The sequence below is a fragment of the Peromyscus eremicus genome, chromosome 12, assembly GCF_949786415.1.
Source record: "Peromyscus eremicus chromosome 12, PerEre_H2_v1, whole genome shotgun sequence".
Classification (NCBI taxonomy): domain Eukaryota; kingdom Metazoa; phylum Chordata; class Mammalia; order Rodentia; family Cricetidae; genus Peromyscus; species Peromyscus eremicus.
Genome location: NC_081428.1, coordinates 46,090,411 through 46,114,867, shown reverse-complemented (window position 1 = coordinate 46,114,867; position 24,457 = coordinate 46,090,411). Strand labels below are relative to the sequence as shown.

The following is a 24,457-nucleotide window of genomic DNA, read 5'->3' as shown; positions in this document are numbered from 1 at the left end:
TTGCATGCTGCACTAACCTTAAAAAAATAAATGTGTATTTGGATGCTAGCTAGCCCTTCACTACTTGGGTAATTTTAGTTTTACAGTTCTTTCTCAGCAGGTTAATAACCAATGATCTCTTGCTAAGCATGAAGGTGAGCAAGCTCAGGCTCCTGCAGAGACCTTCCCTGTCACAGAGGCCCAGCAGTTTATTTATGAATAAATGGCATGATTTAAATGCTGCCTAGTCATCTCAGTGCTATGTGGCTGAATTGAAAACTGTGCTCTGCTACAGAGCAGCAAAGTGTGCAAGATCATGAGTGAGAGGAGCTGGGTGAGGTTCCCCCACCCTCCCCTGTGATAAAGATGCAAGGCTTGTGGTTGGTGTGTATGTGAGAGGCTGCAAGGCAAAGACATTTGCTTTTATGTTTCCCCTTTAGGGTGTCCACTCCTCTCTGCACACTCTGTTACAGCAAGAAACAGCAGCACATGGCTGGAACTCTAACACTGAATTCTTTCTTCGGATTCATTTCAGTCAAAAACATGCCACCGTCTAGTGAGAAGAAGGTTGACTGATAAGACCAATACACACATAAATCACATGCTTGTTTAGACTTCTCAAATCAAAGAAAAAGAGTTGAATAAATAATATTCTTTGGATTTAATAGAAGAAGAAAAGACATTATCAGGAAAATAAATGAATATACTACTCCTAAAGATTTGGACAGTACATTGAATAGAAATAAAGATTTATGTTGGAAAGCAGAGAGAGGTCTCATTTTCACAGCTTCTAGCTAGCTGCTACAGAAAGCATCAAGACAAGGCTTGTCATGTCTATCTGACTGAATGTGTGGAGTGGATATTGCACTGTCGCTGGAAGGAGAGTTCCTTTTGTAAGCTACTTAATACACCCCCAAAGTTTCTTCACTGACTGTTGGCCAAGGAGGATTCATATCTTGCAAGTTTCTCAGGCACAAAGAGTAGCACAAAGATGCCAACATAAAAGTGACGGGAGGCCAGCAGCAGGAGCATTCCATTTACAGACCACGTGGGAGAAAGCTGGCTGATGTGACAAAATCTCTTCTAACCTGCCTTGCCAAAGAAACAGAGCAAGCCTAAGTCTTCAGCGTTAGGAAGGAATTGAGCATTTGTAGAGACAATTCCAGCTGCCTGTAGTCTCTGGAACAGAGGATAGTATTATTTGTTCCTGTGATTTGGAAAAGATGGCAGGGTAGGTAGCCACACTTGAGGAAAGCTGTTGGGAGGGGTTGGCAGTCAGGGAGGTGAATGAGAGCAACTGGCACTTGTAGAGCCCTGGTGAAGCTTCTCTAAGGTTGATCCTCTTACGTTTGTACATCAATCAATACAGTGGGTTCCTCCTAAGAAGTGTATATCAAATTAAATGACCTGAGATCCACTGATGTCTGGACCTAATCCCACTGAAGCCTCAAAACACCTACTGAAATGGAGTTGAATGTGACTCGTGGGAGCATAGCAGGGACCGCTAAAGCCCCAGATATTGTTAACTTGTTAAATAATATAAATATGGGGACAGGATGTTAGCAGGAGCTACAGAGGATCTACAGGGCACAGGCATGGTTGGAGCAGCTAAGAGGCTGGGAAGCTGATGCCTACTAAAATAACGTACTTAAGTTAAATGAAGTGATATCGGCCACAGAAGGCCCTTGGTGATTATTGTGAGTGAAGTAATTACTGTGGAAAGAGGGCAAGAAGCGCCAGGTCCCCAAGGCTTGTGATGTGGACTATACTAGGTACACAACCAACCTGCTGAGTCCCAGCGCTGTGCTAAGATATACGCAGGTTTTCTGTTTCTCACAAGACCCTTATGTTCTACATGGTGTTTTTCATTTGCTGTAAAACGGAAACTGAGACTCAGAGAAGCTGCTACTTGCACAAAATCTGACAGCTGAAATCTAAAATCAGAGTGAATTTTAATTCCCATCAGATTTGATTTTCTTTAAGAGCTAGGCTGTTAAAAATCGAATGGCTGGCATTAAGCAAAAGAAAGACATCATACACTTAATTTATTATTTCCTATTTTCAAAAATATTTTCTCCACTGCACCACTTTAAAAAATTAGAGCCATTTATGGTAAGGCTGAGCCAATTATGGCTTGTATACGTTTTTTAAAAAAATCAAACCTATCATGCAAAACTAAATGCAAAGGGACTGCCTCTGTTTGTATGATGGAAAATGATCCGGATATGGACAAATAAAATCTAATGCGGGAAGCACCCAAAGTGAAAATTATAAAAGCTATTCACGTTGAGATGTGAAAAACTAGTATATGTCCACCTTGGCTACTCAGGCATGATTTTGATATTGGATTGCTATGTGACCTCAGCGACGTCACTCATTCTTAAGTACCTCTCAGTTTTTAAAATCTGCATGACGATGACTTCTCCACACATTACCAACAATTAGGAAGCTTCTAAGTGGATCAAGGACACGCTCTACAATTTGATCAGCATTTACAATCGCTTCATGCAGGTTTTCTTAGACATATGTGCTTTGTTTAACTCCAGTTTGATAACTTGGTTTTAGCTCTTTTCATGAGTTTGGAGAAAGTACTTTTTTTTTTTTTGAATCTTTCCTGACCACTTACAGCTTTAGCTGAAGTTTCTCTGTCCTTCAAATATTAAAGCACCTCCCAGAAATAGTTGAGCTTTGGTTCTATTGTGCAATGATCCATGTATTCAGTGTACATGGGCCAGGTGCCCACTGTATACATTATACCATTTTAATTATGGCATGTGTAGGTAAAAGCCACCCGGCTAAAACAGGTAAAGCTAAGAGTGGGAGTGTCAGATCCACTGACCTGTTCCAGACCTGCTGTGTCCTAACAGGCCCAGGTTCAGTCTGTGGCTTTTCCAGTCAGGGCTGAGTCCTGTGGCCAGAGCCTGAGGGGACCGAATAACTTCAGTCCAGCCTTGGGGAGCAACTCTTTGCCTTTGTCACTGTCTCAAAAGATCTCCATTTCCCGATTTGTTCATTTAGAAAAGCCTGCTTACCAGAATAATTCCTTCCAGCTGTCACTCCTGAGACAGAGAGAGAGCTAAGTTTGGGAGCTTCTTCTCACATCTCTAATGTTCTTTCATTCTTAAAGAGATCCCTCAGGGTGAAAACACTACCACATAGATTTTCCGTGATCACAATACGCTATTAACGACATTTCATAACAGTATCTACTCCGGAGGTTTGCCAGTGGTGATAGAGTCTGCATTCGAGCAGGAACCATAGAACAATTTTCCAGAAGGTCTTACCTTGTTGCTGCTTCTCTACATAGTGGGAAATATTGAAGATTAACGATATAACCAGAGCCAAACCAAAGAAGGCTAGAAGTCCCCAGAGGAAAAAGGGGCATCCGGAGATTCCTGGAACCAAAAGTAGATATTAGGTATGTCTGTGATACAGCAGCTTACCACACATGTGTTTTACTTCAGCAAATGCTGCAGTTCAAACCACTGTGTTTAGCTGAGAGTGGCAGTTCACACTGGTGAGTGTGGCAATTCATACTAGTGAGTGCGGCACTTGAGAGGCTAAGGTATGAGAATGGCGAGGAGTACGGGCGAGCCTGGCCTTCAAAGTAAGAGTTTGTCTCAAAATTAATTAATTAATTAATTAATTTCCTCTACTTGTAATGAACGACAAATCTGCCAGAAGATTAATAAACATTGACAATCGGATATTTGCAGATTTCAAAGTGTTGATAAGTCTCTGGATTCAGCGTGGTTAAAGCAAGATTTTCATATTTTTAGTGCTAATAAAATGGAAGATAAATTTGGCTATTAAAGGGTGAGAAGTGCTGACCGATTATAAGAATTCAATTAAAAAATTCAAGATTACCTTGATCACTCCAAATCTTCATTTCATAGATTCTTCCCAGACTTTATTCTTCAGGCTAAAATTTGTGTGTGTGTGTGTGTGTGTGTGTGTGTGTGTGTGTGTGTGTGTGTGTTTCTCTTTCAGGAAATCACTTGGTTCTTTTCATCAGCCCTGGGACTGCAACACTTTAGATATTTGGATGAAGCAGCAATTCTGCAATCATTGTAGCACAGTTTTATTAGCATGGGCCACAAGGACCTTTCCTCATGACTGAGTGTCCTATTAATGAACAGGGGAAAGTTCACTGCTATGAAGGACTCTCTTTTCATTTTATTTCTAAGAGGTAAAAGGATTTAAGTTGGTTATTGCTAGTTGATTACTCCAGATGATTTATTGTTATCTCCACAGATTGATGAGCAACTGTGAACATAACAGACCACAGTTGGTATATCTTGGTAGTCATGCCAACATGACCCATATCATACACTGATCTCAGAAGAGTAACTTCTAAATCTCTGTTATAAAACCAGTATAAATTTGATAACTCCCTTATGCCAAAATCTATACCCGATACTAAAGAATCAAAAATTTAAAACAAACAAACAAACAAAAAACTAACCAACCAACAGAGGCCTTGCATTCATGAAACTCCTTCGTGGGGAACATAGATGTTGCACATGTCATTAGAACTGCAAGCTCTAAATAGCTTGCAAGTAAAAGTAGCTGTGAGAGAGACCACAGTCCTTCTGAGTCCCTACTCTCTCACCATGAGACCAAGTCAGAGACCAAGCTAGAACCTCTTAGGAAATTAAAATATCACTTTGTTAAATACAATAAACAGAGTGTTAAAAACTTCACAGAGGAGAAAATTGTTTTGCTTCCCTCATCCTGTATTTAAGCACTAAATGAGAATACTGGGTGTCCATGAAAACATCTTTGTGCTTCTCTACTGTTTTCTGTATCTCAAATATGTTGTTTGGATTGAGACTGCTTCACTCACTTCTTATTGTTTAGTTGCCCTCCGATGTTCCTGTGTTCAAGTGGGCATCACTGATTTTTAAATAAACATGCTCAGGCATATAAAGAATTAGTTGTACTACATATGTATTTATGATATAGACAAGCACATTCACATACACATATAATTTACATGTCATTTATTTGTATATGTGTGAATGTGGTGTGTGTGCATAAATGTGTGGGTGGGCACATGAAGACCAGAGGGTGTGTTGGGTTTCTCACTCTATTACTCTTTGCTTTGTTTCTTTTAGGCAAGGTTTCTTACTGAACTTTGAGCTAGGCTGGTAGTCAACAAGCTCCAGTAATCCTCCTGTTTTAACAATGCTGGCTTTACAGACTCACACGAGACCACACCCAATGATTTGGTTGTTTTGCTTCTTAAATATGGATGATAGGATCAAAGCTCACGTCTTCCTGTTTGTACTCTCCCCCATTGAGCCACCCCTGAACACTATATATTCACACATATATTGTTCCAATTTAAACTAATTTGAACTTCATTTAAAGCCAGAAATATTTGTCTACTTATTACTTGCTATTTAATTTAATTCTGTTATTATTCCTATATCTTCAGGACACCATAAACAATTGAGAATAGGGCTATTTTTGACTTCCTTATGTGACAACATATAATGTGTTCTTTATAAAATAATTTTCAAGGGTTAATTAATAATGGAAAAAGTAACTGATAATGATAATGAAATATGTGGGGTTTTTTCTTTAAGGGAATATTTGTGTTTCATAAAATGTAAAAACAATAGAAGCCTTAATAATGTTTTCCCTGTGCAATAATGTTATTAAAAATAACCAAATTTTATTAAGAGGCAGCAACTGATGTATTCCTCATGAACAAAACTCTAACAAGTATTTATGAGCATTCTATAATAAAGTAACTACTATGTCAAATATACCTAGAAATTCTGCATATCACTGATATTTTATATATACACAAAACAGTTTATTTGATTACCTGCTTGCTTTTGTTTGTTTGAAACAGTCTTGTGTAACTCAGGGGGGCCTTGAACTCACTAGTGCTGGGATTATAAGAATATGCTACCATGCTCAGCATTTATTGATTTCTGTATCCGTAACTGCTTGAAAAATAAAACCATAAGAAGCCTGGGAATATTAGTAAAGTATGACCTGCTAAAACTACACACCTTTATGCTTTTAGGTTAAAAATTGGGAAGATGAATGGCCAGATGAAAGAGTAAATAATATTGAGACTGGAGAGGTTGCTCAGTGGGTAAAGGTGTTCGGGGCCAAACCTCACCATCTTGAGAAAGATCCCTGGAGCCCACATGGTGGAAGAAGAGAGCCACCTCCTGCAAGATGTCTTCTGACCTCCATACACAAATAAATAAATGCAATTTTTACAAAAGTTTTTAAAGTATGAATATATAATGTAAAGGACTTTCTTACTTACATCCAAGGTTTACAATCACAATACACTCTCTTCACTGACCAGCTTGGCTCTGTTTCCACATGCACAGTTGACAGCAGCTTCTCATTTATTGCTGCTTTAGTTGATCCCACCACATCACTCAACACTCCTTTGCAGAATCACCACCTTACCATCTAGCATCATATGCTCCCCTCCCTGAAGAACTCTGGGTAAAGTTGGTGAAGGCTTTTTTTCACCCATGGACATGTATGCATGTTGTATATATGTGAATAGATGTATATGCTGGTGTACTTGCCCATGTGGAGGACATGATGGTCAGAGGTTGACTTTGGCTGTTTTTCTCTTGCTTGTCACATTAATTTTTTTTTGAGACAGGGTCTCTCAGTGAACCTGGATTTCACTGTTTCAGCTAAACTGGCTTACCAGTAAGCCTCTGGGTTCTGTCTCTCTCTGCCATACAGTACCGAGGTTATAGGCAAATGCCACCACACCCAAGTTTTACATGGGTTTGGGGGATCCTAACTCAGGTCCTCATTCATGAGCAGCAAGTACTTTACCTTCTGAGCCACCTCCCCAGCCCCAAGTTTTTCTTGTTAAATGTTCTCCACAGCCTATGACATCACTTTATTCCTTATCATAAACTCTTTCCACAAAATGCTACATCAGATTTCCTGCTTATCTTTTGGGGTTTAACTGCTTTCATGTCTCCATCATATACCATGCTCCAATCACTATGAAGTGCTTGTAGTCATCAATAGATACCATATCTCATTATGTTCTTAAGTCTCTGTTAGTTGTCCTTTGCCTGAAATGCCTTTCTCCTTAGATTAACTCAAAACCAAATAGACATTATTCTCTCTGAGACTTTCCTTCATCTCTTTACACTTTAACAAGCATTCTGTTAATCATTTGTGTACCAACTTCACTACTAATCTAAACTGTGAACCTTCTAAGGGCCAAACATTGTCTTATTTATCTTTGTCTTTATACTTTAATTTCCCCATCTATAAAAGGAAAGTACTAATAATGTTTATTGTTATGAGATTGAGTGAGAAGGTTATCAAAATAGTGTGACTAACTATTAAAATGCTCAATAAATGTTAGCTGTTGATATTAGTATTATCTTTGTTACATTATCTTCTCACCCCTGGTAAGGATGTTATTATTCCTGTAACAAATTCAGGAGATTGTCATTTCTTACTAACCACTATCAGATCATTCAATAACTGTAAAATTGAATGAAGGGTAATTAATATAATATCCAAGAGCCAAAAGAAAGGTTCTGGCCAAGTATGAAGTCTAGACACATCCACAACCTAGGAAGAAATGACCCAGATTCTGTTCCACTAATCTCTAACTCTACTGAGGAGAAGACTCAACCTCCCATCACCTGGGAAACAGACCTCTGTGCAAGAGACAGTGATACATGAGGCCACTGCAGCTTTGGTAAAAGTGTGTATCAACAATACCCAGAACTAAAAACATCTGTCTGCTCTGAATCCAAAATTACCAAGAAATGTGGTGGTTATTCATTTGTTTCTCAGAAAACTTGAAATAAGCAGTTAGTGATGGCTAGCCATCTGATTAAACTCAGAGGTGTGTCCACTATAAATACAAAACCTGTCTTCTTTTGGGAGTTTGATTGATGTCAGAAAATGTCTGGGAAAGAGAATTTGAAAACTATTACAAGTGGAGCTAGGCTATGAGGCCAGCTGCCAGGCCAGAAAAGGTATACTTGCATAAGGCCAAGATCTTAAGTCTTGAAGAGTTCATTGCAAGTGAAAATTTATTTATTACCTCCTGGTGGGTAACATAATAATGCTGAGAAGCCTGTCATGAGGATTTGCTCTTTCTGCTCTTCTCTTTTCAGCATTTGAACCTAAAAACCTAAAGTGTTTATTTTCCTTAAGTTCGTACCATCCTACAGAACAAAACCAGATGTTTTCCTATGTGTTCATAGTATAATTCTTCCTTCAGGCATTTCACCAAGCAGCTAAGTTGACTGGTTATTCTCAAAGAAAGAATAATCAGTGCAATCCAAATTACTTTTTGAGAAATATCCATTGTTTTAAAAAACTTTATTCCTCAGAGCTACATAGGATAGTAAACATTATGCAGTATACTATAATTTACTATTAATTCCCTTAGTTCACATCTTACAATTAAGTTATTGTAAACTTGACCCAAATGTTGCACTGTCTAAAAGTAAACATTTAATGGATACATCAATGATTTACTTTTGGTGAAACTGAACTTTAGAAATAATCTAACCTAGAAGTCATGCACTGGATCTCTAAGGGAGTTTGGAATCTTGATCATGCACTCAGCCCAAGGAATGTAGAATTGATTTTGGAAATTAAATTTGACACTATCTAAATGAAAATAGCTAAGATTGTTCATAGGTAGAGAAAGAACAGGCTCAGATAGCTTTCTACTCCCCAGTAGGTACCAATTCTTAAGAGAATGTGAAAGTGTTGTCCATCTGACTAACCATTAAAGTGTACAAACAGAGAGCTGAAGTTCAGGTTGTAGTCAATAAATAAAATTTAGAATTCTCCATTGCCCTTTTTATGTTGGTCTGTTTTCCATATATTCTGCCCTGTTATCAGGACAAAAGAAAACAGGTTTAAAGAAAAAGGAATAGCCAACTAAGACTCATCACTAAATTTATTAATTATAAAAATATTGCAGAACAGTTTATTTAATGTAGCTAAAATATAAAGATCTGAAGAATGGTCCACTCTTACAGTCCAGCTGAATATTGCCTGTCACCAAACTTCCTTGCAGCCTTTCTTAGACAAATTTCTAGAACTTTATAGTAGTCATTTTGATGACATGTGTCCTTTAATCCTTAATTTTTCCTCTACCCTGACTTATGTGGTGACTTTTCATACTACTATATATCTCTGACACTGCTCTGTCTGTGGAGTAACAAATACAGAAAATAATAATGAATCTCTGGCACTCACCATTTTTGGAAGATTGCTAAATTAATTTTTTTACTTAGTGTTTTTTTTTCATTTCCCCCAATTTCTAATTTTGTATACAGTCAATAAATTGCTATACTTGGAATAAATAAAATAAAGCCCTATATAAAAAGTCATAGTTCAAAGAAGTAAACACAAAGCACTTACTTTTTAATTGCACTAAAAATAGTTATAAATCACCCTATCATTTGGACAAAATTATATTTCAAATGGAAGTTGCACTTTCTCCTTTCCAATTAAAAGGAGAAGTGAAATAGTTATATTAATCCATTAATTGCAATAGGAAGATAATTTTTTTCTCTCAGCTACAAATAAACAACCAAAATACCAATACCATTTTATGCTAAAAGCTAAAATTCTGACAGCATTCATGGACTATGTCAGTGGTACAGGGTAAGAACTTGGGCTACACTACACAACCCCTTGGGGATGTGTTTCATTGTCTACAAAAGAGTAAATTTGTTTTACATGAGCAAATCTAGACTTTAACGACACACTCTAAATTGCAATATATTGGAGAGGTTTAGACTTGTTAGCGAGAGGCAGTTTAACACGGGCTCCAGTTTCTCTCTGACTTTAGACTCCATGTTTCTATTTTTCAGAAACTTCTTCCTCAGTAATGAGATCTGAGTTTTAAAGAGGAAGATTTTTATTTGGAAGCTTTGTACTTTGTGACACTCTTAACATCTTTTGCATTTTCTTGATGGTCAGCAATGCTTACCCTCACATTGAAAAATAAAATACATACATGAACAGAGCAAAGAGTGGGTGACTAAATGGAAGAACTTCTCAATAGACAGACAGACAGACAGACAGACAGACACACACACACACACACACACACACAACTATGGCTTCCCCCTCCAGTAATTCTCTGTTTGCAATGCAAATATCTCCTTATCCCTCGGAGTTTCTGTGAGTGCAGAGTGCATCCTATTGTACTCAACATCTATTCAACAAAAGCAAGTTTAAGTAGCATTTTAAATTAATTGTACCTTCATGTATATAGTTTTTCTTGACTTAAAAATAATTCATATACAATATGAATTTGGATATTTATATCATTAGGAAGCCAAAGGGCTTAGGAAGTCATGTGTGAGGCTATGGCAGACAGAAAAATCATATGTGAATTTCTATCTAGTTTTCAGCCACCAATGACTAATCCACCAGTGGATTTGATTGTAAGAGCTCTGACTCCCTTAAAGTCAACAGGTATCGGTAGGCACTGTATATGGAGTTTATAATTGCATGGGTTATGGAAGGAGACTTGACTAAGCAAATATAATGCTTCTCTATTAGCAGATTTTATTAATGCAGAAACTTTCACTTAAACAATTAACGGTAAAAAGAAGTAAACATAATGCTTTACATGTTTCAGACTTCAGACTATCTTTAACTAGGACAAGTATATGGATTTACCACATTTAACCATCCCCTCTTAGTTCCTTTGTTTGACTTATAAACTCTATTAGAGCAAAGGACATCCTTTTGCATTCCACAGATATTCATATATTTGAGGCACTGAAATGTTCTGAAAGAAAATTGAATTGATGTTACAATCCCCATGTGTCTATTAATGACACTTTATTTTTCAGTGTGTTGGTGGTTGTGTTGAACACAACATATTTTTGATGTGGGGGTTGTATAGCATGCTATCACCATGTCTATATTCCAAACCTCCACCACCTAGGCCTGTGATCACCAATAAAAGGCATGAGAATCATAGATGTTAGCATCAGGGGAGCTCTCACATTAGCTCTAGGTTTCCAAGTAAATAACTTGTTTCTAATGCAAAATTTGAAACCCACAAACTTCAGAATGAATTCCTGTCATGAATAGAGGGTATCTGAGATGTAAGTGGTATAGCTCACAGAGTGGTGGGGGAGAAGCGAAATAGCAATACAACCTTTGATACGTTTATTTTTCACACAGAAAGAGAATGAGAAGACTAGTCCTCTGCAAGTTGTGTAACTTCCTTCTTACAAACCACTGATCCCCAGTTAGCCTGCTGTCAATCTGGAGCTTCCAACTTCATCCTTGCGTCATCAAGCCCACCTCTTTCTAAAGCATCTGGATTCCTCTTAGATTTTATTTAAGTTAACTGGAAAAAAAAAGTGTACATATGCCTGTGAGGTAGATGGCAGATTTTAAGAGACCATGGTACAGATTTGTCCGATGCTAAATTCCTTTGTTGCTTTTGAAACTAAACTTTATATGAGATTGGTAAATGTCACAAATGCTGTTGGGGATGAGGTGCTGACCAAATCCCCTCTCTAGACAAGCTGCAGCTCATCCATGCTTAGTCACTTCATCTTGTATACACACTCTGTCTTTTGTTAGAGAAGCAACCTGGAAGGACTGTGGACATAAGCATGGGTATGTGGAATCTTCCAACCCACAAATACTAGAGTTAAATGTTTGCAAAGGCCTGTGCTATTTTCTTTAAATTAAGGAATACTGTGATAATTAAATAAAATTTAAAATGTGTAAGAATTTGTGTAATAATGACATGTTACTATTAACTTGTGAGCATATGTGTTTCATACCTGTGGCCTTTAAGTGATGGTGTGTTTTTTCTTTTGATTAGCTTGTCTTAAATTTACTGACAAATATTACTGAAGTTACATGGCAAACACTGTCTCCGGATCTTTAAAAGAATGCCTGGGTGTAAGAGGCTATTCATAATTAGCTAACTAGTCTCTAAAAAAGTGTCATTCTGCCCAGAAATGTAAGTGAAATTCCAGTGAGCAAAGACAGTGAGAACTCCATAAAGCAAACAACACAAACAAAGTGTTAACTAAATGGTGAACCATTATTCATTAAATGATGGGCCAAAGGAACGGATTTCTCCCTTTGATCTGGTTAATACTCATTTTATGTGAATAGGGAAGCATAGCCTTAGTTATTAGATCAGTATGTTTATTTCATCTATTTAAAAAAATGGAAAATGTTGTCACCAGATTCCCTTGGTTCATATTAAATTTTGCAGGATGGGGATCATTTTGACTTTTAAGATCTAGGAAGCTTTAATGGCAAACACTTTCATCTCCGTTTTGGGGAGGCCTCGTTGACAATGACAGCATCCCTGCCCTGTGCTCAAGTGCTGAGCTGTGAAGTGGATGGAGAAAGCCTACCGTTATTTCTTCTCATTGAGAATTAGTAAGTTCCAGAGAGAGTTGAACATCACATTCATTGCCTTTGACCTTCCCCTTCCCAAGCTGCTGTCAGCAGCATGGGCAGAGAACTGCTGTGACTATTTCTTACATGATCCTAGCAAAATTAGAACTAGTCACTTTAGTTTTGTTCTCCTATGAACCAGGAAAGAGAAGGCATATATGAATGTCATATGTTAAGTTACACTCCTGTGCCTTACCTAGACAAATGATTTTTTAAAATCCTTCAAACAAAATTCTGAGAAGCGAACTCTTAGAAATTATAATATGTGATATCTTTGCTCTACTACAGCCCAATAAGTATTTATATTAAATGTGCCAACAGCATAACAATTAGGCATAAGATACGGTCAGAAAGGTACAAACCACAGAGTTACAAACAACTTAAAAATCTGTGCAGAATGTTTGGTATCCAAGCTGATTGTAACCAAAGTGACCCGTATTAAGCAGTGGACTAGTACATTGTGCTCACGAAGATTGTCAAATGAGATCAACCATTAAAAGGAAGCACTCTAGAATGGGAGGGAATTGCCATCAGCCTTGGAGAAGCAATTTAGCAACAATGAAACTCAAAATATCCATAACATCTTATTCAGTAATTTCGATTCTAGATATAATTTCTGAAAAATAACCCTCAATACATGAAAGCCTTAGAGTCGTTCATTTTTCTGCCAGTTAAAATAAAAAAAAACCTGGATACAACAGAAGTGTCTAACAATAGATGAATGAATGGACAAATTGTAATTAGTGCAATAGATATCATTCTGTGCATCTATTTAACATGACGAGGCAGATGCTATAATGAAGAAGGAAATGGTTATGTTACAGAGCTGGTAGTAAAGCTGAGTATATGATTTAATGCACGCTATTATTCCAATTATAAAAGGCAAACCGTGTGGAATGCACAGAAGTAAAACTTTGAAGGAAATTCAAGTTAATATTTTGCATTTTAAAGTAATTAAATGTCAGCTTGTAAGATAATTTTTCTGCTGGGTGGTGGTGGTACATGCCTTTAATCCCAGCACCTGGGAGGAAGACGCAGAGGCAATCAGATCTCTGTGAGTTTGAGGCCAGCCTGGTCTACAGAGTTGCAGGACAGCCAGGGCTACACAGAGAAACCCTGTCTTGAGAACAAAAACAAACAAACAAACAAACAAAGGTTTTTCTGTTTCACAGTGCTCTTCCTTTAAATAATACATATTTTTTTTCTGTTGTAAAAATGTTTGTTAAAGAAGTGAAGAGAACATTAGGAATGCAGAAGGAATGAATGATGGACTTGGATTCGTAGGAGGGAAATCATCTGAGCTCCCATCACAATCTATCTCATCATGAAATTTCCACTGGCCTTTTCAAAGTTTTTCATCTCCCTGATTATTGGCAATTCTACTGATCCCTCAGGGAAAACTCTAATGCCTAATTGCTAGACAGTTACAATCAATTATTCCTATCCCATTTTCTGTCTAAACCAACCAAGGAGAAATATGCATAGTCAACAAAAGATTCTGTTAAAAACAGCAAACTTTCACATGGCACAGTTACTAGCGAACACTGACCAATAGCCACGATAACTTTGTTTTTAGAAAACACTGCCTACGTTTTTTTTTTTTTTTTTCTTTCAGGAGCAAATAATCAATATACCCATGAACGCAATTCAAACCACTTTCCAATCATACAAAACATCATTGTACATTTTTTAAAACGCCATGTTAACAAATTTACTTTCCCACAAGTAAATATCTCTTTGTTAAGACTTAGAAATTAGTAAATAAACTGTTAGTCGTAGGAATGAAGAAAAAAAAAGGACTTCAGAATGCCACCCACCTGACATGGTTCTTTTCAGAAGCACCCGTGTACAGCCATGAAACAGAAGGACAGACTACGAATTCTCCTACCAGCTTTTTTTTTTTTCTAGACGCCGTTGCTCTGTTATGTTAGAAACAGCATAGCACCGACATACATCTTTATCAGCACTCGGGTTTTTTCTCCTCTCCTCTGTTTCTTCAACTCTTTTGTGTGTACTTTGTTCAGTTATAAACAGGAAATGTGGCGAGAGAGGCTTCAGAGTTTAGGTCTGAACCGAGTCGACTTAAACAGTGGTGAAACGTGGGAAGAAAAATCTGCTGTGCTTCTGTATGCCGAGAGCTGAATTTTTATCACTACCTGATTGAAAAACAAAGTCTGCCTTAAATAAAGAATTAAAGCAAGGTGTGAATGAATCAAGGAGAAATACACCATATCCCTTGAGAAAATCCAGGAGTCTCCTCACCTCTGAGTTCACAGGAAAATCAAATGAAATCTACTCAACTGGTGGGCCAATAGTAAACAAGCCCTGGTGTGTGTTCAGCGGCTCGCTCTGTCCTTTGAGACCCAATGAAGAGAGGAGAATGAACATTCTGAGTGCTTAGTGAGTAATAAATGCCTGTCAGATGGACATCATCCTACCAGGGGGCCAGGGGCCTGCCTTAGTCCCACCAGCCATCACTGTAGCCAACATGAGGCGCTCTGTGTAAGCCAGACTCACCAGCAAGCTCTACCACCATCCCTGCATCAGCACCGGGATTTCTTAAACATCTGTGTCTAAGGGTGTTATGCAGCAGTACTTCAATGCATTGGGGGGTAACCCTGAATCCCACAGAATCACAATTTTTGGCATGGTGCAGCCCTGGCTACACACACACACACACACACACACCCACACACACACATGACTGTTAGTGTAGACAAATGGAAATATTTTATCTAACATGTCTTCTTCAGCTTTAAAAAAGTAATGTAATTAACATATTATCTGCACATATTTATGGGATATGGTATAATTCTGCACATGCATGCAATGCATAACGATAAAATCCAGGTAATTCGCTTTCATCTCTCTTAATATTTATTATTTCTGTGTGTTGCAAAGTGACTTGTCAAGATATGTTTAAATACATCGTTAATTGTAAGAGAGTGTATTCATGCTGCTGTGATATAGAACACAAATTAACTTCTGCTCTCTAAATGCATCTTGCTTCTCATTATTTAGCTGTACTCTGTCTCCTCTCCTTCCCCTTCCTGGCCTCCAGTAACCACTAACCTCTATTTCTGTGAACTTTATTTATACCTTCTATGAATGAGGGGAAATATATGTATTTGTCTTTCTGGGACTGAATTATTTAAATTAATGCGTCACCTTCCAATCTGTGTTGTCATAAAAGACAATATTTCATTCTCTTCATCAAAAGTAAAACTATTTTGTCCATATACAGCGTGTTCATTCTCTTTTAACCACTGAGATAACATTCAGTTTAGTACATGCGACATTCCCATATGCTCTCAGTTGTTTGTGGACTTATTGGTGGATTCCATATCCTTGGTAATATGAATATAGGTTCTCCAGATGATGTTTAGAAAAATTCATACATACAAGATGGAATTAGCCTAATTAACCATTACAGCTTCAGAACCTAGAATTATGCTTGACCTATTAGGTTTCAATAAATATTATCATGCTGTTGAAAAACATAATACAATGGGTGGGGTCTTCTGCAGTATCTTTGCTTCTCTATAGACCAGAACTACATAGGAACCCAAGTGCCATGCTCATGGCTCTTGCTTCTTTGGATGGAGTTGGCTAAACACTAAGGGACTTTTTTTTCACTTCCTTTCTGCCAGAATACTTATTGTGAATAATTGGACCAGTCTGTAAAACTGAAAAACACTAAAAGATTCTCTAATCTAACCCTTAAAAGCATTTTAAAAGTATGTTCTAGGGCTGACAAGATGGCTGAGTGGATAGAAGTGCTTGTCCCACAAGCCTGCCTATCTGAATTGCCCACCTAGAGCCCACAATGGAAGGAGAACTTACACTCAATATTTGTCCCCTGACCCCCCCACCACACACATCACAGTGCACAAATATACACACGTAATAACAATAATAAATCATTTTTAATGTTTTACAGAATACTTGGCTTCAAGAATCTCTTAGAAAACAATATTCCTAAACAAATGTATCAGGAAAAAATATCTTAATTTTGCCTGTATGGGTGCATATTAGTATATTGAATCTAGACAAGTTCTGCAAAAAGGGAAACTAGCTAATCTCTTCTTCAGAGTCCTTCTCAAATGTATTCGGCCAGAGAACTATTTCTTCATCAGCTACCATCAGGATGGCAGGTTCCATGGAGCAGATTTGAGTGCCAACAGAACAATGCTTCAGGAAAATAATAGTATTTGGTTCATGTAGAGTTCTAAAAGCAATGAAGAATTAGAAGGATTCATTCAGAGGGAACACTGGGATGGAGATGAGGCAGCTGAAGGACTGAATCCTAGACATCTACACTGACATAGATTCTTGGAACATCAGTTCAAATGGAAAGGATGCCATTGTGGGATGGCCTTGAAGGGTTGGTCATTAAGGAAGATAACTGACCATGGATCCAAGCAGGAACCTCACAGGTTAACCAAACAAGCAATTGTAATGTGATTCATACAGGTGACATTGGAAAAAGGTCTCAGAGCTGAGAACTTGGGTGTAAATACATCTTTACCAGAAGGAATATTCCAGAAAACAGAGAGAAGAAAGAAGATGCTCAAACCCTGGGTCATTCAGGAATTTCAGTTCCAGAAACAACAATAGTATTTAGGAACAGGCTTTCAGTACACAGGTCAACAGCAAGAATAACTTGGGCAAAAATGCAAGAATTCTGTTGCTGGCCCAAGAAACACAAAACAACTGGAAGACACTCCAACCAAACTCACCAGTGGCTATGGCTGTCCCAGGGCTTCCCAGGCTCAGGCTTGTGAGTTTACACATGCAAGTCTAAATGGAATTGAAAATCAGAGCACAGGACACAGGCGATGTACTCTAGCTCAATTAGAGAATTGCTTAATGGCTTAAAGGAGTAAATATATATCCCAAATGCATGACTGAGACCTTGGAAATAGAAAAAAACAAGGCTAAGAATTCTGCTTCATAGTTTCTAATGACTGTAGTATTTTTGAAATGTGATCTGTATTACAATGCTACCCACTCCTTAGGTTTACACAATATGAAAATATAACAAAGTTGTGCAAAAATCACAGGGAAAGCCTGTGAGTGTTCAGCAGAGAGCTCCACAGATTTTTTTCTTTCATTTCCAGGAAAATAAGTAGCTTTTCATTAAAGAATGGATGGCTAATGGAAACATTACCGGAATATAAAAAGTCTGGGGATATATGTATGTTATGAAATATATTAGTGAGTACAGTCAGATTTGAATAATGGCTTCATGAGCTATGTTCAAATAATAAATAAACATGAGGACTCTGCACTACATTTTAATGAGATGGGTTATCAAAACGAAATTTAAAAGATAGCTAGACTGAGCAGAAATGTCCTGATGCACTCCAAGCGTGTTACAAGTGTAGGAAATTTGAGGAGAGGTTTTGATGGATACCTGTCAAGAAATGAGAATTTGAAGAGCAAGAAAATTGAAGTTTTGCTGGCAAAAGTAAAAAACACACAATGACAGCTGCCACTCAGGTTCCATATGCAGAAAAATAGAAAACTAGGTCGCAGTGTAGAGAAATGGGCCTACTTTGTCTAGATTATTTTAATGGTTATCTATCATTTTTTATAATTAATTATTCCTTATTGGTATGGTATGTTTATATCTGTGTGGAACATACATACATATTCACATATCTCTGTATCTGTTTATCTATCTTTCTATCTATCCATCCATCCATATACTTATCTATCTATCATCTATCTATTCCAAGAGACTCTAAACACCTAAAAGCAGACATTATGGTATATTTATAGTTTCATTTCTCGATAATTTGAAATATTCCAAATAAAAAGCACTGTGTAATTTTAAAAGCTCCCACTTTAATTCTCCTATTTTAAAAGCTTTTCTATTTTATGGCAATAGAACTTTTCACTCTGCAGAATTTTTTTGTTATTGCAAATCACTCAGCCACTCTGAAGGCATGTGCAAAGGAAGCACACAGCTTTAGGGGAGACAGGAAGGGAGAGCGCCCTCTACCTGCCACCAGGCAGTTTTAACCCATGAAACCATTCAAAACTAGTTACAGAGCTACAATTGCATCTGATTAGACCTTATTGATCATTCACATTTCTATTAAACTTCATTGAATTTAGACTGAGATCCCCTGGCAAATCTACTTATTCAGACAGGAAAGCGAAACCAAGTTAAAAGCCGTAGAACAAAAAGTGGGTTTGGCATAGATTCTTGAATCTTTTTCATGTCCTTTATGTGCTTCATGGAAACAGAATTGGAAAGCAAAGATTTAAAGAGCACAGAACAACAATTCAGAAGCAGTAAAGAAAAGTATATGATAGCAGATGTAGGCTGTTTTCTTCCATGGGAGAAAGAAGCTTCCAGAAGAAGCTTTTGTCCAGGTTTTCAGGAAGACAGTTCGTCCCTTTATGGAGATGCTCTTCCAAGTCTTTTTTTTTTTTTTTTTTTTGGTTTTTCAAGACAGGGTTTCTCTGTGTAGCTTTGCGCCTTTTCCTGGAACTCACTTGGTAGCCCAGGCTGGCCTCGAACTCACAGAGATCCACCTGGCTCTGCCTCCCGAGTGCTGGGATTAAAGGCGTGCGCCACCACCGCCCGGCGCTCTTCCAAGTCTTAGAGGGAGGAACAAGCAAACAGCCTACACAGTCTGAGAAATTTTGTTTTTGTTTGAAATATAAAAAGCTCAAAGTAAGTATATATACTTATATACTGTAGGATTCCTAATGGCTTTAGTTACCAATTGGTGTATATAAAATTATTTCTAAAAAGTGTTACATTAAAGTAACTACCCTTTTATTCTTAAAAATTTTGCAGGACTATTGTTCTGAAGAAGTATTTCAGGTAACACTGGATTAAGAGCTTTTTTTTTTTTCTGAACTGCTTGAACATGCAGGGCTAGGCTTACTTGAAGGACAGGATGATAATATGAGTTTTATCATCTGAATACGAAGTTTCCTCATTAAAAACAGTTTTCTTGAGATTAAAGGAAGGAGCCCCCCAAAACTCCAAATGCCTGAGGACATTTGCAACACAAGCAGCGAACTTCAGAGCTTCTGACACAGTGAATCTTCGTTTGGTTGATCTTCCACCAGTAAGACATGTAGTAGATTAAATTTTGATCAAAACAAGAGATGAGTGGGGCTAGAGTACTTCTGGGGACAGGGGTTCTCACTGGAGAACTGGAGAACTCTTGAGAGGAGGAGCAAAGAACAAGAGCGTGGAGAATTGATGCACCAGCTAGAGTCCTGGCTGGGCAGAATACTAACAGTCAAAGGAGGCTGGAAAGAGTTAAATAAAGGGAATACTTACCTAGGTGCAGGCAGGGCACACTAGTTTTATTATTACTTTGGGATGATAGCACCTTAGGTGGGGAAAGATTTCTTTTGTTCATGGTTTTAGTCCATCATGGCAAGAGGAAAGTGGTGGAGGAATCTGGCTCTCAGGAAACAGAACAATACAGACAGGACTATTACAGCCCTCAACCTACTTCTAACCAGGCCTACTGCCCGTAATCTATCATTTCCCAATATTCTAGCCAATTTTTTAATCTATCCGTGGAATAATCCATTCATTAGATCAGAGAGCTCATGACGCACTTGTCAATAGAAATATTGTAACAAGGACACCTAGAGGTGTGCTGTAGCAATCTCCAACGTATTGTTCAATCCAGTCAAACTGACCAGATTAATCATCACACAGAAAAGCGTAAGGGAAAGTGAAAGGCTTCTCAGTTAACAAAAGAATATGCTGATGACCAACCCTGGGCTTGAAAGTATCAGAGGAATATCAGCTAAGAAAGCCCTGTGACATTCCTAGCTGCATGGCAGGAGGTACAGATTTTAGTCACCAACACCAAAATGAGCTGCTCTCCTCTGCTTTCAGTCTTTCACACTCTTTCTTCCTTAGCCAAACTCATAGTCAGGGGATGTCAGTCATGAGGCTGTAGCCCTTAGAAATCAGCCTACAATCTCTCTAAGAGAGGAGATGGTTCTAAAAACAAAAACAAGAGGAGTGGTTCAGGAAGAAGGTTAGTTCTAGATAGCCGTTATCTGTCCTGTCAGACATGGACTTCATGGTGTTATAAATAGATTTATCTACAAGAGCGCTGTGGAGTAAATAATAGCAATTCGTCTTGAGATTTTCAGCTAAATTAATCAGATCAGTTTTATTGACTCTGAAATAATATCTGAGATGGCTTAAATCAGGAACCTGGCTCTGCACAGAATAACAAGAAAAATTAAGGATAGAAATTACCCAATGACTTTATAAAATGATAGAAAGGAGATATAAGGAAAATATATAGGATTTTCCCTGTTTTAAATATGAGTCATGAAAGTGAAAAGCAACAGAGAATGAGTGAGAAAATAATATCTATGTAGTAGGTGGTTAGGATGTGTGAAATCAATAGAAGTATATGAGAATATATAATGTTATTTTTACAGTAGTTTTCTAAAGTCCAAAATTGTATCAAAATAGAAGTTTGAACGTAATATGTAAATTACCCAGGACAGCATCTGCTAGCTGTGAAATGCTTAGTAAGCATTGCCCTTATAACAAATTCTAAAGGGCATTGTAAGAAAAGAAAACTAGAGGTAAATTGTTCCTCATCTGCACAAATAGAAAATTCTTAGTAGAGTTTTAGCAACTATAATAAGGCAACATGTTAAAAGGATAATTGTGACCCAAGGAGGCTTATTTCAGAAATGCAAAGAAAATTTAACATTTCAAAACCAATCAGTGAACCCTGTCTCAAAAAACCAAAACAAAAACAAAACAAAACAAAACAACCAGTGTAAGTCGCCAGATCAACAAACTATAAACACGGGATCACTGTTAGAATAAAGGAGAAATAACTTGGCAAATCCCAGCATGCATTTCAGACTAGTAAAAAACAAAACCCCGAGGAAAGTCAGACTAAAAGAGAATTTTTTTCAACCTAATTAACAATTCTTATAAAATAAAGCCTTCACATCATACCATCCTTGAATGTGAAATGCTATTTTCCCTCTAAAATCAGTATAGGCCAAAGACATCCATTCCCATCACTAATGTTGTCCTGTAGGTTTTAGCCTCAATAATAATTTTAAAGAGAAATCAAAGACATGGGTTACCAATACAGAAGTAAAACTGGCTTATAAAGTCTATGGAATTTTCAAAAAGTCTATTATAACTTATCAGCAGGTATAACAGAAGTTGGTTGATGATAGATTAATAGAAAAATATCATTTTCATTTTATAATCTGATTTAAAATGCCAAGAGATTCAAATTAAAATAGAAATTATATTGTTAAGTTCAAAAGCTAGAGATTGGGAAAGCAATGGGCCCCAAAATAACACAAGAAAACTTTGGAGGGTATTTTTATTTTATTATATATTCTTTTTCTTTAATAAAATTTATTTATTCTAAGTGTTTTTCACATCATGTATCTTGATCCCATTCATTCCTCCATCCCTTTCATCTGCCTTCTACCCCTCCACCTCCCACTCTGAATAAAACAAAATTCAAGAGAAAAAAAATGAAGAAAATGAAATGAGAGGGGGAAAAAGGAAAGGAATTAAAAATCCTGTCACGGAAGCTGCAACGTGATCCAACAAGTCACGCCGTATACTCCTTAGTCCACACATTCCTACTTGCAAGTGTTCATTGCTAAGAGTCACTGATCTGGTTTGAGGCCCCTGGTCTCACTACACGTTCAGTGCTGGGCCCCCACTTGGACTCTTCCTAGACATTCTGCTGCTTCCCTGTGTTGTGGAGATTCTACAGCTTTGGGTCTGAGGGTCAGGTCCCTTCATGTGCTCCAGAAGATCACAGATGGATGGGGTGGATGTTGGGGCAGGCCAAGTTATAACCCTGGTTCTGGGCCTGAGCAGCTGTAGGGTTGGTCCGCCAGGTGGGAAATGTGGACAGTTCTCCCATGGTCACAATTTCCTCTCTGGCTCAACTACACCTACCCTAACCTGTTGGCTCTGTTGTGCTGCTCTGGCAAGGTGCAGGGCCTGCTCTCCAGAGTGTTGCAGCTGGTGGGGATCAGGGATGGCTTTCCCACTCTCGTGACCACAGGGCTGCCTCTCCCGTCTGCCGCCAGCATTGATGAGTGGGGGTTAGGGGTTGGGGGGTGAGGAGGAACTTCTCTCCTGCCCCTGTCGCCACAAGACAGATAGGTAATGGGGATTATTATATATTCTTATTGAAAATATTTTTCAGACAATATATTCTGATCATGGTTTTCCTTCTCCCATATACTCCCACATCATTCCTACCTCCCCATGTACCCAATGCCATGCCTTCTTTCTCTCTTTATAGGGAAAAAAAGCAGGCAGATAATCAAACAAAATAAACCAGAATTTAAAAAAATAATAAATGAAAAAAGACAGAAACACACAATCCATTTTAAAAATGGGGGTTCGGTAGGTAACTATAATATACAAACAAAATCCAGTAAGTTAAAAAAAAATATGCCCAAACAAAGCAACATGAAACAAAACAAAAATCTACAAAAATACCATTGAGTTCATTGTGTGTTGATCATCTCCTACTGGGCATGGGCCTGCCCTTAAGTACCTTAAGTGTGGCTAAGTGAGATTCCATTGGAGAAAATTAATTTTTCCCTTGCAATTGGTTATCAGTTGAAGACAGCTTCTTGGTTAGGGAGGGAAATTAATGTCTGCTTTCCCCTATCAGTGCTGGGGTACCCATCTGGTTTAGACATGTGCAGGCCCTCTGCATTCTGCCACAGTCTCTGTGAATTCAAATGTATATCAATGAGTCCTATTATGTCTGAAGGAACTGCTTTCTTGGTAGCCTTCATCCTCTCTGGCTCTTAAAATTTTTCTGCCCCTTCTTATGCAGGGCTTAGTTTCCTGAGCCCTGATTGATGAACAAAGCTGATAGATAGTAAATACATATACCATAGGAAATAAATATTGATAAGGAAATATGACCAATTTACAATATGACCAATAATACAATATTTAGACAAATTAAATTTCTAAAGTGATGCAAATTACCAAAACTTAATTAGAAGAAGAAATATTACTAGGTCTATAAAAACTATGGTAATTAAATTAGCAGTTATAAATAAGGAAGAGTGAGATTTCTGGGGCAGACGATAGAATTCTATATTACCCAAATCTTTTACAACCAGTATAAAAGGACCCAATTATTTGTGTGATAACAAAAATGTGTCTCCAACATTTGTTGTTCTTAGTTCAGTTTAATGAATGTGTGAGGCATATTAGTCTTCATATACTGCATTTATTAACTTTAAGAAAGCTTGCAAGAGACAACTAGTCACAGCAGCATCATAGGTGTGTTCCTATTCCACCCATACCCAGCTTGAGAAACGAAGCTGAGAAATGTCCCAAGTATCTCAACTCAGGGAGTCACCAGCTCCGAGTTCCTGACACTTCCATTCTCTATCAATCACACCATTTCTTGCAGGAGCAGGGGACTAGACTAAAGACAGTGGAGGGGAGGCACAGCTGCATCTCACTAATGGTAGCTATTCATTAGGAAGTCTAAACAAGGAGGTATGGTGGCTGGTCCTGCACCTGCTCCTTTTAATTCTCTTTTAATTTCCATTATACTATTAGATTCCTAAAAACTGCTTCCATTAACATGGCAGATAGGATAGATAGTACCATCCTTTGCCTCTTCTGAGGCTAAACAAAATTCCAAAGGAACACGTAAACTCTAAAAGTCTGGACAAATATCACTCAAAGGCTAACAGCAGGCACGTATTCAGAGAATAAGTGATTTGTTTTTCTTATGTAAACTTTGACTTGTTTTGAATTTTTACAATGAGTGGTAATTAACTTTGAATTAAAAAACTATTTCCAAAAGTTAAATCTTTCTAAACAAAATCAAATGTTTATTCAATTTAGGACATGAACAGTTGGTGCAGATGGTAAATATTTTTTTCACACTTGGCAATATTGAAATAACAGAATTTCACTGGCAAGCCACAGTCTTTAAAAGTATGTTCTGGTGTGTGTGTGTGTGTGTGTGTGTGTGTGTGTGTGTGTGTGTGTGTGTGAGAGAGA

The 24,457-nt window shown here is 37.7% G+C and overlaps 1 protein-coding gene across 1 annotated transcript in view; it reads right to left on the bottom strand.

The window, feature by feature from the left end:
• Window positions 1-24,457, bottom strand: part of LOC131922901 (T-cell receptor-associated transmembrane adapter 1) — a 48,728-nt gene that overhangs the window by 20,910 nt on the left and 3,361 nt on the right. The window contains exon 2 of the mRNA XM_059277733.1: window positions 3,264-3,386. Coding sequence (XP_059133716.1) covers window positions 3,264-3,386 — 123 coding nt within the window. The remainder of the gene's footprint in view (window positions 1-3,263; window positions 3,387-24,457) is intronic.